The sequence below is a fragment of the Vicugna pacos genome, chromosome 7, assembly GCF_048564905.1.
Source record: "Vicugna pacos chromosome 7, VicPac4, whole genome shotgun sequence".
In the NCBI taxonomy this organism is placed as follows: Eukaryota; Metazoa; Chordata; class Mammalia; order Artiodactyla; family Camelidae; genus Vicugna; species Vicugna pacos.
The window spans coordinates 82991489-83011363 of record NC_132993.1 but is presented as its reverse complement, the minus strand read 5'-3'; the positions used below and the strand labels follow the sequence as shown (position 1 = coordinate 83011363).

Genomic DNA, 19875 nt, shown 5'->3' with positions numbered 1-19875 from the left:
ATTTCCCCTCTCTCCTCCCCAGCAGTCACCGTCCACACACAGAAGGCAAAATCACCTCTGGTTGGCTCTTTAAATCCTTTAAAAAAAAAAGGCAATTCAAGAGACTTAGAAATTGCTAGAAAGGGTCTAGAAAGGAAAAGAATTCAAATAGCTAGATTAAGAAAAAGAATCTCAGGGTAATTAATGTTGACATTTGTCAGCAAGCAAGATTTTTTTTTCATCTGAAAATATTACACACGTATATACTTGGCTAATAAAATTAGAGGCTCCAGTGAAACTCAGGGAACTCTTTAAAACAACCTGTTAGTGACTACGTCCAAATGCATCTGTTTGGGTGCACACGCCCATGTGCTAACGCATGAATGCTAAAATTCGACTGACCTCTGAAAAGCGGTCCTCTTTGGGTTCTGACGAAGCAGCCATTTCTCATAAAAGTTAGTTGCAGTCAAGCCCGCGGGCAGGGAAACTGTCCATCACCCAAGGCTCAGACTCTGCTCAGATCCTAGGACTGCCTGTTAAGTCTGACTTCCCACCGACGGCTGAGCACAGACAGGGACCTTTACACCCTGGCATATGCCTGAGAGCTTCAGTAATTTAAGGGCTTCTGTCCCCTTTGTTAAGAATAATATAGGGAGAACTCCAAAGGAGAGGAAAAAATCTGCATCTCTATGCATTAGAATGCACGGATTTCCTTCTGAGTTTTGGGGACTCCTTAAAGAAACAGCCTGGGAGAAGACCCCGATCTAAAAGTGGGGGTCCTGGCTCCTCAGGCAGCCACAGCACCTTAAATTTGGGGCCCCGTTCAGGTGGTTGAAGGAAGCGGGACCTAATGATCTACCAGACCTGAGATTAATTATTGAGAGATGCAAGGAGGGCGACAAACTCTTGAGTAAGCGCATTTGAGGGCTTTGTGCCCCGGCTCAGTCTGGCCTGTTGTGCTCTTTGAACCAAAGAAATGAAGCGATCAGAGTTAATTCACTTGTTAATCAACCTGTACTTGACTTGCCTCGTAGACCCAGAAAGGCGAAAACCCTGATGCCAGTTCGCTGTACAGGATAACTACGGATGTTAATTAGGTCTGAAATGCGGTGGGCCAGGGAGGGGCAGCCCTCCCCCTTCTTTCCGGCCAGCATCCCCACCTGTGCCCGAGGTGGGGGGGAACCGGGCCCCCCTGCCGGTGCCAGGCATCTCTGCCTACCAGACGCTCGCTTGATAGGCTGCCTTCCCAGGAGTGCCTTCGTTCACGCCGCTCACAGGTCAGAAAGGAGTGAATTTATCATGCCAGCTCCGAGAGGTCCTCAGAAAGTGAGAACTTACTGTCTCTTAGACCCTTTCCCTAAAGGAATGTTTTTTTTCCTTTCCCTAGCGTGTGACCACGGAGTTGAACAATGGAGATGAAAGCTGCAAATTGGAAACCAGCATCTTTATAATTTGAGATTTCTTATCCTTCCATAAAGTGTTTCTCTAGAAAAGCCATTTAGGATTTAGAAACCAGGATGTTTTCAACTAGACTGTTGTCAACCTGACAGCCATTTACTGGGCACTTTCTGCGTAAAAGCCACTGTGCGGGTGACCCTGAGGGGCCCGGAGCCCAGATGCCGGCTGGCCACCCTTCTCGTCAGGACACTTGTGGACTTTGTTCCCAACGCTGGCTCCAAGGCCAGAGGTAATCCTTTCTGCGGGGCCCTGAGGCTCTTTGAGGGGTGGGATTACAAGCGAAATTTTCCTCTTTGCTTATAAGTATTTCCAAGGAGCACATACTATTTCTGTATTTTTAGATGTTAAAACTGATGACATCCTATCTACTTACTTTGGCCCTCATTTTAATTTTAAAAACCTCTAGTGTTTCATGGTTAAAAAAGTAGAGTAAAGGGTGAGTATATATTTGGTTCATGTCGAAATGACTAAGTTCATGTCATTTGTTGGATTGTGTAGAAATGACTAAGTTCATGTCAATAAAAATAAAATAAAATTTCAGGTATATATACATATATGTGTAAATACAGGTCTGTGTATGCTTATATTTATATGTACATGATGAGGGAAATAGGACTGGCTCTTCAAAGAGCTAAAGATCAGGGGCTTCTCCAGTGTTGTTTCATTAAAGGGTCCCCCCAGATTAGAAAATTAGAATCAAATCCTTCTCTGGGTGTGTGTATATGTGTGTGTGTTTGTGTGTGTATGTGTGTATGCGTGTGTATGTGTGTATGCGTGTTTATGTGTTTATCTCTGTGTGTATGTGTGTTTGTTTATGTGTGAACGTGTATATGTGTGTATGTGTGTTTATGTATGTATGTCTGTGTGGATGTGTGTGTGTGGATATGTATGTGTGTGTATGTGTGTCTGTGTATGTGTATGTCTGTGTGTATATGTGTGTGTGTATGTATGTGTGTATGTGTATATGTGTGTGTTTATGTGTATGTGTGTATGAGTCTGTATGTGTGCGTGTGTGTATGTGTTTGTGGATGTGTGTGTGTGTGGATGTGTGTGTATGTATGTCTCTGTGGATGTGTGTGTGTGGATATGTATGTGTGTGTATGTGTGTCTGTGTATGTGTGTATGTGTGTTTATGTGTGTATCTCTGTGTGTGTATGTGTGTTTGTTTATGTGTGAACGTGTATATGTGTGTATGTGTGTTTATGTATGTGTGTATGTATATGTGTGTATGCGTATGTATGTGTGTATGAGTGTGTATGTGTGTGTGCATATGTGTGTGTCTGTGTATGTGTGTGTATGTGTGTATATGTGTGTGTGTATGTATGTGTGGTATGTGTGAATGTTTGTGTCTGTGTATGTGTGTATGCGTGTGCATGTGTGTATGTGTGTATGTGTGTTTATGTGTGTATCTCTGTGTGTGTATGTGTGTTTGTTTATGTGTGTATGTGTATGTGTGTGTATGTGTGAATGTGTATATGTGTGTATGCGTGTGTATGCGTGTGTATGTGCATATGTGTGTCTGTGTATGTGTGTGCATGTGTGTATATGTGTGTGTATGTATGTATGTGTGTGTATGTGTATATGTGTGTGTTTATGTGTATGTGTGTATGAGTCTGTATGTGTGCGTGTGTGTATGTGTTTGTGGATGTGTGTGTGTGTGGATGTGTGTGTGTGGATGTGTGTATAGTAACAGTTGATGGATGGATGGAAGGGTGATTTTTCCTGGAGCGCAGGGAATGCGCAGCAGACATCTAGGGTAGACTGCATTGAGCCAACTCAAGGAGACAATGGGTCTCTTTTGGATTGAACCCTGCCCCTCCTCCTTCCCCCTCAAAATCATATGTTGAAGGCCTAACCCCCAGTGTGTTTGGAGGTGGGGCCTTTAGAGAGGTAATTAAGGGTAAATGAGGCCTTTAAGCTTGGGCTCTAATCCAACAGGACTGGTGTCCTTTATAAAAGGAAGAGACATCAGGGATGCAAGTGCACAGAGAAAAGGCCACTTTTCAGACCCAGCGCGAAGACAGTGGTCTGCAAGCCAAGGAGAGAGGCCTCGTGAGAAACCAACCCCGCAGACGCCTTGATCTTGGACTTCTAGCCTCCAAAACTGTGAGAAATAAATGCCTGCTGTTTAAGCTGAAATGAAGCTGATGGGGAAACGTTCTCAGCAAACCGCGTCTCCAGGCCCAAGACCCCCACATGACCCTTTAGAGTGAGCTTTGACTCTTTGACTCTCTCCGCCTAAAACTGAGCAAGTTTCTTAATGTGGGGCCAGGATGGGGCCCGAACTTCAGGGGTGCCTCTTAGAGAGGTGTGACTGTGGGCAGGGCCTGGGTAAATTCTCTGAGAGAGGATGTCTGTTGTGGCTGTGACTTCCCTTCCCTTCTCTTCTCTTTTAGAAGAATGAGTCCGTGTGATGTGTGAACCAAAATACAGCTGTCTCACTGTTGCCCTGCTTTAGTTTAATCAAAACCTCAAGGGACTTGTGCTGATGTGAATAGCATGTCTGCACGGTCTGGGCTAAAGGAGAACAGAAAAAACAAGGGCTAAATCAGGAGTTATGGCTACAGGATGCACATAATTTGGTCTATTCTGTCTAGAGAGCCCTGATCACGTTCTGCGCCTGCCCATCCTTGGTCCCCCGCGAAGTGTCCCATATGACCACTACCACGGCACATAGAATAGCCCTCTGTTATCGCCTGCTTTCTCGTCTGTCTCCCTGGTACTGCTTCCCATCGCAGGCAGGTGGCTTCAGGAGGAAGGGGATTTATTGTGTTCAGTTTTCTATGCCTCGTAATTAGCAGAGAGGAGTTCACACACACACGTTTACTGAGAAAAGTAATTACCGAAGCCACAGGCTACACAAAGATGTACAAAATAACTATGTGCTAAGCAGACCTCCAAACTTGAGAGACCAGAGTCCTGCATGGATTGTGGGGGGTTGAAGACTGAGGACGTGGAGATGGGTCCCAAGGAAAGAGGATTAGAAGCAAGAGGCTCTGAGCACCATAAACCACGTTAGGAGTGAGGTGAAATGGGGCTGTGGACTCTCAGCTAGAAGAAATTCTGCATTACACCAATATCTAACCATCAACCTCTATATCCTCCTTAGAAACTCCCTTCCCATTCTGCCTGCGGCTTTGTGGAATGAAGACAGAATTTAAAGCTACAATAGTCAGGAGATCTTGTAAAATACCCCCTTACAAAATCATTCTAAGGCACCACCAGTAAATGTCTGAGCGACCTTGATCGTCTGCATGTAAATAAAGCATGTGTGCAATTTTAGCTCGCGCACTCAAGTCTACATTCATCATGCTTTATATGTAGCATTTGATTGACAGCTTCCACAAATTAAAACCTGCTCTTAAATTCGCCCCAAAGGAAAATCTACTGGAAATAGATATGAAGGAAAGAAATTAAAAATTAGAATATTGTACTGTATAATTACTTCAGACTTCTTGCAGTCCCGGTGTAAATGGGATTATTTCATTTAGACACTGATTTTCAGAATGATAGGGACTAAAACGTAGTAGACTTCTGTATCATCATAGGATTGTTGATGAAATTCTTTTTTTCAGTGCCTGTTTTGACATACTTCAAAAATAAATTATGAACGTGTCAGTGAGGTAACAGGCAAGACAGAATTAATTCACAAAATGCTCCTACCGCTATCACGAAATCCAAATCATAAACTAAATACCATGTCATCTTCTCAAAATGTCATGGAACCAGGTTTCTAGATCAAGACTGGAAATGAGGGCAGATTTAAGACTATGATTTGATTGTAGGGCGTGAGCTGCGTGAGATCACGAAAGGCTTGATTCTGACTAACTGCTTAAAAAGCCCTGTTGTCTGATGATTAAAGGAAAATGGATGTGAATGTTCCCCAAGCCCCTCTTGCATTGTGTAGAGGAAATTCTTTACATAGCCTAACTGATTGAAAATTGAAATTATGAAGTCTATGGCCATAATACCCTTAATGCACCCAATCTCATCTGAAATTAGGGGAAAAAATAGCCCTTAGGAAGTGCTTCTGGTTGGAGGTTTGTTTAAGGCTGCCTCTGACTGTGGGGCTGTGAAAACCAGTGCCCAGTCTCTGGATACCGGGAACCCTCATGAGAGCAGTACTGTCTATCTCAGTTAAAAGGAGATGATAAACCCTCTGCTCCTTGATTAATTTTTTGATCCCCCTCTTTGACTTATTTTGGAGTGAAGCAGAGACTCCATGTGGACATGCAGGATGAAGGAGACCCTTTGGTCATTTGGGAGACCTTCACCAAAATTGATGATGCATTGTGCTTGATGCATATCAAAAGCAGCTTCACTGAAACAAAACAAAACAAAACAAAACAAAACAAAAAGCAGCTTCCCTGTTGGTGGAAATGCAGTTTGGTGCAGCCATTATGGAAAACAGTATGGAGATTCCACAAAAGACTGAAAATAGACTTATCCTATGATCCAGCAATCCCACTCCAGGGCATATATCCAGAGGGAACTTTAATTTGAAAAGACACCTGCACCCCAATGTTCACAGCAGCACTGTTTACAATAGCCAAGTCATGGAAACAACCTAAATGTCCACCGACAGATGAGTGGATAAAGAAGCTGTGGTATATTTATACAATGGAATACTACTCGGCCATAAAAACTGACAACATAATGCCATTTGCAGCAACATGGGTGCTCCTGGAGAATGTCATCCTAAGTGAAGCAAGCCAGAAAGAGAAAGAAAAATCCCATATGATTTCACTCATATGTAGAATCTAAAAAAAAAAGACAAATGAACTTATTTACAAAACAGAAACAGACTCACAGACATAGAAGACAAACTTATGGTTACCGGTGGGGGCAGGGTGGAGGGATAAATTGGGAGTTGAAGATTTGCAGAGACTAACTACTATATACAAAATAGATAAACAACAAGTTTATAATGTATAGCACAGGAAACCATATTCAATATCTAATAGTTACCTATAATGAAAAAGAATATGATAACGAATATATGTATGTATATTTATATGACTGAATGATCATGCTGCACACCAGAAATTGACACAACATTATAAACTGACTATACTTCAATTAAAAAAAAAAGCAGTTTCAAGCAGCAACGGATCTTGCCACCTCATCTCTGCCAAATGCAAGGGCACAAGAATATTTATTACAAAACCAAGGTGTCTTGCAAATTCATTGGCTTATGTCTAACAATTCCAGATGGCTAGTCATATCAGTCAGTTACCTGTGAATTAATTTTGCAACTAATTTGGTTGGAGTATTTTCCAGCTGGTTTCATAACTTTAAAGTAGCTGTTCCCTAGTGGCTTTATTATGATTTAAAATATTTGAGGGGAATGATCTGCTTTTAAAATTCTTAAGACAAGTATTACTACAGCCAACCTTAACGACCTAAGAGTTTGGAGATTATTAATCACCTATTTATCTATTGCAGGAGACCCAGACTATTTGTGGATGAATGTGTTGACCTGGTGAATTCATGAATTCATCCCCAAGGAAAATGTCCTATCGAGTTGTTTTGTTTTGTTTTGTTTTGTTTTGTTTTGTTTTGTTTTGTTTTTTGAGAATGTCAACTCTACCTTTGCTTAGAAAGTCTGACAATGGGAATAAGTCTTTGAACGTGAACTTATGGAAAGATATTTCAAGTTTCGACAAAGAAATTTACTTTGAACTGTAGGCTGTTCAATTATTATCAGAAGCTTGGTTTCAGAGACGCTGGGTTAAAGTGGTGAAATAAGAAGGACTTGAAATGTTCACTTCCAATTTCTCACTGAAAAAGCTAGAAGTACAGATTATGCAAATAATACATAGATAGATAGATAGATAGACAGATAGATAGATAGACAGATAGATAGATAAATAGATGGATAGATAGATAGATAGACAGACAGACCATTACAGTGTGAAGTAAGGATAAGGTTGATCCAGATGAACAGCATCCTAAAAGAAATTTCCACAATTTTTAATGTCGATGATGATGGAATAAGAAATACAGACTTGGACTACATATGGTCCAGCCTCTCAATCTGGGGACCCCTCCACACTAGGCCCCAAAGGAGGCAGGAACTTAACGTCCTCTGCCTGCCCCTCACTCTGGAAGCCTCTCCTCCTTGGGCCCTGCCTCCCGAGCCTCCTACCTCCAGTGGCCACTTATTTTTTGTGTCCAGGGACTCCAGTCCCCAGGCCTCAGTGCTGCTGGGGACGAGGGAAACGTGGCGACCACTGCAAGGTCAAGTGGTCGCTCCGCGGGGTAAGTCTTGAAAACAAGGTTCAGGACTTTGAACACATACTGAGAACAGCTACGGATGTGTCTTGAGTCTCTGCACTGTTGAGGAGCCCAGCAGGCAGAAGGGGTGCCCTCACCCTGCCCAGGAGATGCCCACTGGTTACAGGATGCCTGTTCCATCCTGCAGAGGGGAAGGAGGGTGTGAAAACCTCCTGTGGAGACAAAGACCTGAAGAGGGAGGCCTGGAGGCTCACAGCGGATGGTGTGGCGAGCTAGGGAGGTTTACCTGCCCTGTCCTTTGGCAAATGGTAGGTGTGCATAGAATTCTGCCCTTTGATGCACAAATGGAGAGAGGAAAAAGCACTCGTGAGGCTTATTCAGAGATTGTAAAGCACCAGGGGAAGACAGCACGGACAGAAATATTGGGAGGAAGGGCTTACTTTTGAAAATAAAAGGGTGGCATAAAACATACGCTGGGTGCTCTAGGTAAGCTACAAAAACTATGAAAAATACAAAGTGCAGGGTGATAGTTGGAAAATGCTCACTTAAGTCAAATGTCCTTTACACCAAACACAGTTAGGTCTCTTCCCCACCAGGTCTGTGGCATTTCACACCCCCCTGTCCCGGACGTGCAGAGGCCAGCCAGCACTCACATCCCTCCCAGACCTGGCAGCGGGCTGTTCGTTCACGCTGCCTGACTCAGCATGCATGGCCCCCTCTGAAAGCCTTCCCAGCGGCTGCAGACACCTCCTCACAGCTTTCCCCGTATGCAGCACGATGGGTTTCCGTGCTCCGGTACCGAGCATTTCAGATAGCAACACTGTTTATAATAATACCAGACAGCATTATCATTTATAACAGAGTACCTGCGTTCCCAGTGACAGGGTACCTATGACCCTAGCCCATCACAGTTTCTGATACACAATTAAGACCAATAAGTGAGCATCTCAGAAAGCCAAGGACAGGTGACCACTGCTTTTTATACCAGGGACATCCACAGATGTCTGTAGGACAAAGACTAAGGGTAAGGGGAAATGAGAGAAGAAATTGGTAAATACTGACCACCTGCTATGCTCAGAGTGTTAAAATCCTCATTCTGCTAAAGGAGCCTTTGACATCTTCCCCCTCCTTTTCAAAGAATTGTGGTTTTAGCCTCTTGTCCCAAAGTAACTCAAAGACTCATGGGACATGATTAAATGGCCATGGACAGCGCTTCGTAAGAGATGAGTGTAGCTCCCACAATCCTCAATTTAAAAATGACATCTCAGAGTTTACTGACAAGTTGATTTTGGGAACCGTGAATGGCATTTTCCCTTGGAAACAGCGTGCTGGATTCCCCAGACCAAACGCAAAGCCTTATTCAATCCAGAAGTTTGCTAGATTATGCCAGGAACTGAACTGAGTTGCAAGAAGCATAAAGTAGGTTGGCTTCAGCTCCACCGCCAGATGGTCAATGGTCACTTTACCAAAAGGATGCTTTCTGCCCGTGTCACAGCTGTGCTGTGAATCACCTGGAATAATGCAAGTAAATCTCCTTTGAAAAGGACACCAATTAGGGCCACTGATAGTTTAACTGTTATAAAACCCAACTGTGGGTTAAAAACACCGTCTTGCAGGAAAACACACGCTCCCTTCTGCTGCAGGACTCATCTCCAAGGAGGCGGTGGGCAGTTTTACTCTCTTTCTGCCCCTGGCATCACATGGGCCTCACGGTCGGGTTCTCACATGTGTGGGTTTTAAGAAGAGAAATAAAAGTTGTCTGCAGAACGTACACTAAAGCATCAACGCAACCGATTTCTGTCCGAAACTCATTACGGGGATGTTAACAGGACAACAGCAACATGTCAGAGTGTTTCCAGATGTCTGGGCTTGGAATTAGGACCCAGGGTAGCACACGCTGAGTAACAGGACAGGGCCAGGGCAGACACAACATCAGGCTGTCTCCTGAAGCTGCCTGTCCAACATGTGATGTTTCCTCGTCTCCGACCTATGCCCTTGTCTCTGGAAAACCTAAGCTGGGTGATGGTTGACCCTGCTTCTGAGAGCCTGCCTGCAGTGTGATGCCCGGCAGCTTTTTCTGGGTACCTGGCATCTGGTATTATGTTCTGCACCTCTGATGATGTCCATCACATTGCACATTAGTCTGAGAAGCATGTTACATCTGGAGTTCCCAGTGGGTTGAGTTCAGAGAAGCCAAATGCCCCAGAGAGCTTCTTCAAAAAGCACTTTTCTGAAGATAAGAATTTGCTGCATTTTAGGGCTGGCCATGCTCTCAGCCGTGCTCCTGAGCAGAGGAAGGTGGGGAGCTCTTTCCTCCCGCTCCAGCCTGGAGCCGACAGGCCAGTCCCATCCCTGGGCAGGGCCCGTCCTTCCTGAGGGATTTGTGTGTCTGGCAAGAAGCTGCCTCATCACATGACCTGCTGTGCTGTGCACAAGGCAGGCACGCCTGCCTCTGGGGGGCTCTTCCTGAATCAGCTGGACCCCAAGTCCAGCCTCTTCCTTCTCTGTGATGTGTTCAAGGCCGTCCTGCTTTGTCCACCTCACCTCTGGCTCCGTTCAGCCCAGGTGTCACTGCCTCCACTTAGCTGCCCCTCCTGCCTTAGCCATTGGCAACATGTCTCAGTGTCTCTTTGGCTTTACCAGGTGCCCTGTCTGGAGGAGGGCCCTCACAGATGGACCTGGAGGAGGGGGGTTGGCATTCCGGGGATACCCACACGTAGATTCCCATCTTAGTGTGGGAAAGTGACCCACCCAGTGAAATGACAAGCATCACGATCCGGTCTGCAGGGCTAGTGTAGGAAGAATGGTAGCGCTGGGAAAAAGTGCGGATGGTCCCTCCCTCTCTTCCTCCTGCCCCTCCTGCTGTGTGTCCCCTCTTGGGGAGCCCTGTCCACCCTCACCCTCCTGCCTCAGCCCAGTGTCCAGTTCTCCTCCACGTCTCAGGAGGGAAGCAGGTGGGCTCCCAGCCTTCAAACCTGCTCATCTTACCGCTCCCATCAAGGACTCAACACCTTCACCATCAGCGGGCGGAAGGACTGACTTGTGAAACAGCAAATGGTATCTTCCTTCTGTATCGTTCTTATTTCATTTTCATTTCTCTCTCTCTTAACTTTTATTTTTTACATAGGAACAATCCCAAATCTTTTTTACTCACACTAGCATGGCAAAGTCCACAGAGGTTTCTGTTCAGCCTCCCCCATCATGTGAAAGGAAAAAGAATGCCATTTGTAAGGGGATTTCAGCTGGCCTAGTCAGATGTATTGAGAACCAAGGTAAAAAGCACCATAGAAATAAAAATGAGACTGTAATTTGGGGAAAGGTAGCGTCTGTTATCATAGTCCTGAGCGAAGCCACACAGTAGGGGACCAAAGGTGTGATTTCAACCCCCGACCCGCAGTTAGCTAACCGTGTAACCCCAGGCCCATTGCTTAAGCTCTTTTCCCCATTGATGTACAGAAAAAGAGGACCAGACATTCTAGTCTCTTCTAGGCCTATCGTTTAATCTAAGACTATAAATTCTATTGCAGAAATTTATTTATAAGCCTAAACAAATTAAAACATATGAAAATACAAATATTTAAAACCAAGGAATTAAAAAAAAGAAGTGTTCCCAAGAAAGGTTCTTTATCACTGCTGTTGCGCATGAGTCTATTAGAAACATGTAGCTGTCTACTGAAGCTGGAAGTGTCTCTAATAAAAAGTGGTTTGTATGCATTCGAATACGTTTACCTTTGGATCGCTTTCCTCGCAGGATTTTCAGGTGTGTTTCCATCCGTCTGTTCATCTACCTGTTCACAGTCTATCAATACATCTCCACTTATGCGCACACACCCCCCCATCCCCAACACACACACACTGAAACATAAGAACACACTGGGGATGTAACAGCGTGTTAGTTCAGACCAACAAGGAAGACACAGGACTTACAGGAGCCGCCGAGTTTTTGACAGTGACACTCGGGGTGGTAGCTCGCAAGGCTCCGCTCACTCCATGATAGTATTTGAAGCAGATCTTAGTTTCAGCTGAAAGACAGAAATAAAGTGGGACTGAGAAGTAGGGTGTAAACCAGGAAGAGATGGCTTTGGCCAGAGAGGACACCCTCAGAAAGGGTGTCATCAAAAATTGTGCTGGTTTTTAGTATTTTGTACCCAAGTTAAATCTATTATTTAGACTTCTCAGCATCCATCCTGTCCCATTAGAAGTTATCTCTTTTAAACCCTTGGTTCTAAGATTTTAGGTGGTTTGGTGACTACTGCCAGTCTGTTTCTTCTTGAATTTTCTGATATTTAATCCATTGTGATTAATATCTTGGTAATTTGAAACACTATTTCGAGAAGTTATTGAAATACAAGGATGAGAGGTATATTTTCTCTTTTTTTGAAAAACTTTTTGGTTCTTAAAAAAAATTATTTCCCCTCTTAATGGAGGCACTGGGGATTGAACCCAGGACCTGGTGCATGCCAAGCATGAGTCCTACCACTGAGCTATGGACCCCACCCCAGAGGCACATTTTCTAAACTCTGGTGGGTACCAGTGATAACGTCTTTGCATCACAATTATTTTTCTCTTCCAAGCTTTCTAGATGTAAGCAGAAAAGATACGACCTTGGGGGAATCACACTGCCTGGGTTTGAATTTCAGCTCCGTTATGGACAATCTGTGAGACAAGGAGTAATTCACTTAGCCTTCCTTACCTCATGTTCCTTGTAAAATAGAACCAGAATAAGACCTACCTCACAAGGTGTTGGGTAAGCAAATAAAAGTCCTTAGAGTTTAACTAGCTGCTCAGTTAACGTTATGATGATGATGACAGCTAGACGGTAATGCTGAAACCTCATAACTTTTTGGCATTTTGTTTTGCCGAGGACAAAGTCTGTGGCCAACCTGAGTCTGGCTCATTTGAAGGTGACCTGTTTTTCCTAATTTATTATGTGTAGGATTTTTTTTCTTTAAATTTGAAAACTTTACTAGGCTTTGTCTTAGTCCTTTATGTTAATTTGGTTTGGAACAGCACGCAGAATCTCCAAGTTGAGATCCTGTTTCTCAAATCTGGGAATTTGTCTTCAATTATAATGTTTTAGTAACTAATGTCTATAATTTTCTTAGCATGCCTTTCAAATTCTGTCATTATGAAAAATATGGACAATGAATAAAAGTATCAAAAAATCTTCTATGGGTGTTTTTTGCATACTTGAGTCTAAAAACTTTATACAAGAATGCATTTTGCTTTTTTTTGAAATTAACATGAAATAAGCATGTTCGACTATCAATTCCAAACTTTGATAGATAACATTCCTTGTATATGGACTCATTGAATCAATTTGTAACTTGTACATATTTCCTTATTCTTGGAATTTTGGACTTTCCCTTAAAATGAATGCCTTTTTGAAGATTATTTTTAAGTTAAAGTTTGCTTTCTAGGATAATGGAGCAAAAATTGCTAGTTATCTACAAACACCCATTCTTGGTTTCCTCCACAATAACAGAATCTCAGTTTTATTTTGGGTGGCAGCATTCAGCTAAAGAGCTACATTTTGGAGGCTTCTTTGCAGGTCAAATTTATGTTGTTTGCCATTATTATTGGGCATGTATATTATATGCAGCTAAACCTAAACATAACTGTTGTAGAAGGGTTTCTTTCTGTATATCATATAAAAGATATGAATATTGCAGTATTTTTCCTTAGAAAATAGGGCTATTTTAAATGTTCTCCCTTCCTGTGGCCAAATTGCTTCCCAAAAAAGCGCCATACGCTTCCATCAGAAAGTGTAACTCTAGAACCCTTGGTAACATTGAACATCACCAATAAAATATAAGCCTAAAATAGCATCTTCATTTTTATCTCATATATTGGATTACTAGAGAGATTAAACATTTTTCATCAAAATGTAATTAGCCGTTTGTGTTTAGTTTTTCGTTTTTGTTTTTGTTTTTTTTTAATCCATTGGACTGTAGCTGTTTGGACTTCCCACTGCCTGGATGATGCCTGGGCGTCTACCGTTTAGTGGACATGTTCCTATTTTACATACATCGACAGTTTTAGTTTCCTTCCTTCCTCATTCGTCCCCTGCCATGACTGCATTACCTGTTGATTGCCTTTTAAACTCTTGGCGGACAATCTTATAACCTAGTGCTGTTGCTGGTGATTAGGTTCTTGGCTTGTGGCAGAAAGAATTCAGAGACAAGACATGGAGGTCAAGAAAGTAAAGTGAAGGTTTGTGAAGGGGTGGACAGTACGTGCTCAAGGGGAGAGCGGGCAGGCTCAGGTGAGCAGCTGCCCTGAGGTTCTTTGACAAGTTGGTTACATAGGGTGTAAAAATGAATGGGAGGAACATTCATTGGGGAGGGAAGGGTTTGGGGTCGTATTCCCTGATTTTCATCCCAACTCCACCTTCTCAAAGGGAGGAAGGATTTTTGTCCTCATTGAGTCTGGATTGGAAGTGCCGTGGCGTTGTTGCATGATGGATACTTTTAATCTGCAAGGCTAATTTTATTGTAATGAGGGCATAATGAGCAAAAGATTGCATTCGGACACTGGAGATTCCTGCCTTTCCCACCTCTCTTTGCCTGCCTCCAGGACACTTATCATCCTGAAATGTGATAAGTGATTTCCTACCTGTCCAGAGGTCCCTGCTTTCCCCTGTCCGCCTAAGGACCCCTGTTGCTCACAAGATGTATGGTTTCCTGCCGTTTGGCCTGTGCCCCACCTTTCTCTGCTCATCTCTAGCTATCTGCCTGCTCCAACAGTTCCATGTTCTCCAGGGCACCTCACAGTTGTCCCCACATTAGATCTACTACTGTCTCAGCCTGAGATGCAGCTATCTTGTAGGCCAGGGATTATGGAGAGACTCTGAATAACGCAGTGAGCAGAATGGCAAGGTAACCCCACCGAGTCAGCATAGGGGAATGTGAGTGGCCTCACTTCAAGTTTCATTGGGTGGAAGAAAATTTCAGATAACAGTCCACCTGAGCAGGCACTACTAGCTTTCCTTTCAAAGAAAATTATTCCAAAGACTTGGAGTATAAAAGGTCTGGGAAATTGTGTATAATCCTATGGCTAGGTGAGCAGGTGAGTGCATGTTTAGAGCCAAGAATTCCTGGAAACCTTCAAAGTATAGTAATTTTTTTTTTCTGAGAAATTGCTGGCAAAGATTGTTTTTTTCTTCTTACCCAAGTGTTTTAAGAATCTGTTTCAGTATTTAGCAATTAATGGAGCTTCCTTTTATTTAACCCAAACATGTCCAGTAATTTAAAATGACTTCTTTCTCCAACTTGAAAGAGACATTGAATTATTTAAAATTTCTTATTTAGGGATGGGCTGTGAAGGGAAGTCCGCCACAAATGCTAAAACACATGCACATATAAGTGATTTGCTGTAAGGGCTTTTAAAAATCAATTCATCCTGCAGAATCCCATGCTACTTTGTGACAGTTACCTTCAAGTGACGTGTTTACTTAACCTCACACTGGGTCTTTCCAGGAGAAGGAGAGTAGGTACTTTTTATCTTTATATTTCCAGTGCCATGTAATGTAGGGATTCTCCATAAATGCCTGTTGAAAATGACTAATAAACTACTGGTTTCATTTGATCGATTCCACTGCCTTATTATTAACCCAGGAGTGGGTACGGTGTCCTGGAGGCACCTAAATTGTCATAGAGAACATACATTTTCTATGGTCTAAAATCACATGACCTTTGGAATAGATTCAGGTATAGGTGAAGACATTGTCACATTTTAGCTATTAATTGCTGTGCCTGAGAAAAGTGTCAAGGCTCAAAGGCTGAGAAATTAAAGGGTTGTTGGTTATTATTTCAGAGGACTGATGGTACATAGTTCTGCCTTTCCTGCTAACATAATAAGAATTCAAAATTCCCTTCAAGGTTGGAACACAAGGTATGTCTCTTATAATAGTTTAACTGTTTACTTTTAGTGATTATGTAACAGAAATTTAAGAAGGCAAAGGGATCTAAGGAAAGAGTAGGATTGTGGGATTGAACAGATGAAAGTTCAATTGTTGGTCGGGCGTTAAAAGAATGAGCTATAGAGACTCTCTGAGCCTTAGTCTTAATGTAGAATGGTGACACTACTGCCAGCTTTGTATGTCCTGTTTTGTGTATGCTTGTTGCATAGAGCAAATGGAATAATGTGGGGAGCCCAGTACACATGGAGTCGTCACACACTTGACTTGCCCTTCTTCATTCCATATTCATTTATGATCAACAGGACTGTCTTGTATAATTGTTCAGGCATGTTCTACATAAAGTTGTTCAGCCAAGGGCTGTTGGGGGTGGTCAAAATCCAGCTCATGCTCCACCCATCCAGGGGTGTAGTTCTTGCCCTTCCAGGGGAAGAGGCTGACATCCTGAACTCTTATAGGTTAATGGTGGCCTTGAAATAGATCTCCTTATGCCATTTTGGTTACTTTTACCTGGTACGTGATTTGTTTTCAAATTTGGGCAGGCGTGACCAGCTCATTCATAAAGTGGAATAAAAATGAAATTTCTACCTCTATAAATATGCACATTTGCCACCATAATTTTTATTTCAGGGCATGTATTCCAAACATGTAGACGATCTCACTTTACCTATAGTATCACTTAAAGAAACAAGGAAACTGTTGTTATTTTCCCCCTCCACTTTTGGGGGATTAGCAAGCCTGAGGAGAATTTGAGAGATGGTGGTAGTAATTCTGATGTAAGTATTATGTTCAATTTAGTTTAAAAATGATAACAAATTGGTCTCAACAGTTAATTAGCTCTGAATATGCACCAGACCATTCATACTGTTTTCTCATTTGGTCCTCACAAAATCCCTGTGAAGTACAGGTAATTATTATTAACCTATTTTTAAAGTGCTTAGCACAATACTTGGCATATGACAAGGCCTCAACAAACGTCATCCATCATTCTTATTTTACATCTAAAGGAAATGAGGCCAAAATGTAAGGCCACTTATACAAGGTCACACATGTAATCTGGGGCAGCTAGGACTTAAGCAAACATGTTAACTTTTCATTTGGTGATCTGTCTGTAACATTTTCTTAATAACTCAAGATTGTTGACTAAACTTCCACTTCCAGAAATGATGTGCTAGGTAATTCAGAGAACAGGTAGAAAAGCTGAAAAAATTTGGAAATAAGTCCACTTGAAGTAGGGTTGCCAGATAAAATACAGGATACCCAGTTAAATTTGAGTTTCAGATAAACAGGGAATAAGTTTTCAGTATAAATCTGTCCCAATTATGACATGGGACACACTTATACTAAAAGAAATACTCCTTGTTTGTCTCAAATTCAAATTTCATTAGGAGTCCTGTAATGTTTTCCCCCTGAGACTGGAAATCCCAGCCTGCAGACTCCGAGACCTAGCAAGATAATGAAAAATATTGGGAAGGCACGTTCCAGAAGAAGAAACAGAAACAATCCCAGGATCTGAGGTTGTTGTTTTCCTGGAGGAAACGGAGGAAGTGATATTGATTCCAGAAAATGCACTGAGAGGCCGGGAAGGTGAAAAAAACCTTTGTCAGACTCATATAGCTGAGTGGATAACACTTGGGTTCAGAGCTTACCAAAGAAGAGAACTCTGGTAAATCTTTCATGATTCATGTTGGAACCCTGAACAGGAGAACAGCCATGCTGCTGAGAAATATACCAGCCCTAGCCCTTCAAATCATTTCAAGTCTTGAAATTCAATTGAGATTATTCTGGATTGCTAGATATACCCCAGAAGGAAATACAAATCCTTTCAGAAGGACATTAACATCATTCTAAGGTTCAAATGATTGCTACAAGTTTTCACTTACAATGTTTAGTTCTCAATTAACACTGACCAGGCACATGTAGAAATAAAACAATGTAAAAAGAAAAAAAAAAAACAACAGAAAGAGCAAGTATTATACACAGACTCTTGGGTTTCCAGATCTTTGAGTTAATCAGACACAAGCTTTATTGATTATAGACTCAAAACATTCAAGGAATAAAAGAGAAGATTGAAAATATCAGCAAGAAATGAAGTCCATAAAAAAGAACCAAATGGACATTCTGGATCTGAAAAACTACATTTTGGAAACAGTGTACTCAATGGATGGCTTTAAAAGCAGATTAAACAAAATACAGGAGAAAATTGAGGGAACTGGCACACAGGTCAGAAAAAAACTCCAGATTGAGGCATGCAGAGACAAAGGTGTAAAATATAGAAGAGAACTAAGAAACATATGGGATACTAGGGGCTGGTTTAAAATACTTGTAAATTGGAATCCAAAAGGAAAGGGAAGAGTCATACTAAAGTTTAAAATTTTCCCAAAGTTATGAAAGACACCAAGCTATAGATTCTAGAAGCTCTATGAATCCAAAAAGAACACGGTGCCCAGATATCACTATACAACTCTGGGGGAAAAAAAAGAAAAAATATCACATCATCAGTGAATTGCAGAAAAGCGATCACCCTCACAGGAGCAAGAGTTAGACCGACAGATGACTTCCCAATGTAACCAGAAACAATGGAAGGCAAAGGAATGACAGCTTCACAATTCCAAAGGAAAGTAGCTGTCAGTATAGAACTCTGCAACTCGGAAAAATATTCTCTAAGAATAAGGACTCCTGTTGCTGTCCAGACATTGCGTGTACAGGTTGAAGCACCACAATTACCTGAAATTTGTAGCAAGTTTTTAGCTCTCCGTGTGTCACAATGTCTGCAGTGCAAAAATGCCCAACTCATAAGCAGAAGTGTGATCAGAGCTGATGAACTAGCCAGACACACAGATCAGCATAGCACAGAAATGTCTTCCATTGTGAATCACTTACTTGTGCAGAAGGAACCAAATTATCAATGTATTAACTTTTTTTTAGCAAGAACAATGAACTTAAATTGACTAATATTTCATTTACAAAGTAGACGTGAGACAAATGTCAACCATATCCTCAAAATCCGGGAAACGAAATTTTAACTCAAGAAGCTATCATCACAGTGAGGGAGTCAGTCTCAGTAGTGATCTAGAAAGCACAGTATCTTCCAATGCTCAGAAAGTTCAAGAAGCAATGAAATAATGAGATATAAATTAAAATTTGAATCTGCAGAACATTTAGCTTCAGTAAGAGGAAATTGCAAGAGCATTTCTTTCAATGAAGTAATCAAAATTCATCGTATAAAACCTGAGTCCTCCCCGTCTATCCTACCTGGCAGTATGTTCATTGGCACTTGGTTTTTTTATTTAAAAATATGAATTAAACGGATTTTTAAGAAATAAGCAGAATAGAGAAAGGCTGTGACTTTTGATCAAAACAAAAGGAAGGGTGAAGGGCCTCTTAATGAATGGAATTAGTGCACCTTGATTGACAAGGCACCCAACACTGCAGATTCCACTAAATGTGTAAAGATATAACATTGGAAAAGTTATTTTAATTTAAAATTGATATTGCCTGTTGGATCCCGTTAAGGTCCATGCATGGACCTTGGTTTTAGACCAGCCAAATGAAGCAGTCACCTTTTACACATGCTTATCCTGTTAGATTTAATCTTAGCAACTTGCATCCAATAACTAATTCAAAAGGAAAAATTATATAATTTTAAAAGCCATGTTAACTTGTACCCCCAAAACTTTGTTCTCTTATGAGTAACACTAAAAAAAAGTGGTGTTTCTATTTGGTACTCAGATGATATTTCTGTAGGACGATTCTCATTATAGTAATATCTCATCGTATCGTGTAACAGAATATCACATTGATTTGCCAAAATTTTGTAATTTGGTAAAAATGTCATCTTACTGGGACTTGCACTTCCAGAAGTGATTTAGAATGCTATATTATGGTCTGCGTACTATTAACTTTATAATTCGAAAATAATTGAAAAAAATAAAGTCATAAATTTTTGACTAGACAGAGAGGTTTGCATCTTCAAGCATTCCACATTTGCCTAACATAAAAATTGCCATGCAATAAAGCCATGTTTCTCGAAGAGCTAAATTATTATTTGAATGAAAAATGGTTCATTGTAACTTTTTTGAATTGTGATAACCAGTGTATCTTTTTATATCAAGAGCTGTATATTACTTGGCTAATTTCCTGTGGAGAAAAGCAGCATAAATCCTATGTTAATGTTTTAAATATGGTACCACAGCAAAGGTGGGAGACTGATTAAAATGAAGCATTACATCAAATGACACTAGAAATTTCATTTATGGGAAATACCTATTTCAGATGTTAGA

At 41.6% G+C, this 19875-nt stretch overlaps 1 protein-coding gene across 2 annotated transcripts in view; it reads right to left on the bottom strand.

Annotated features, from left to right (window-relative positions):
- Window positions 1–19875, bottom strand: part of HECW1 (HECT, C2 and WW domain containing E3 ubiquitin protein ligase 1) — a 316328-nt gene that overhangs the window by 118990 nt on the left and 177463 nt on the right. For both annotated transcript variants that reach the window (XM_072965253.1, XM_072965254.1), the window contains exon 4: window positions 11602–11696. In XM_072965253.1, coding sequence (XP_072821354.1) covers window positions 11602–11696 — 95 coding nt within the window. The remainder of the gene's footprint in view (window positions 1–11601; window positions 11697–19875) is intronic.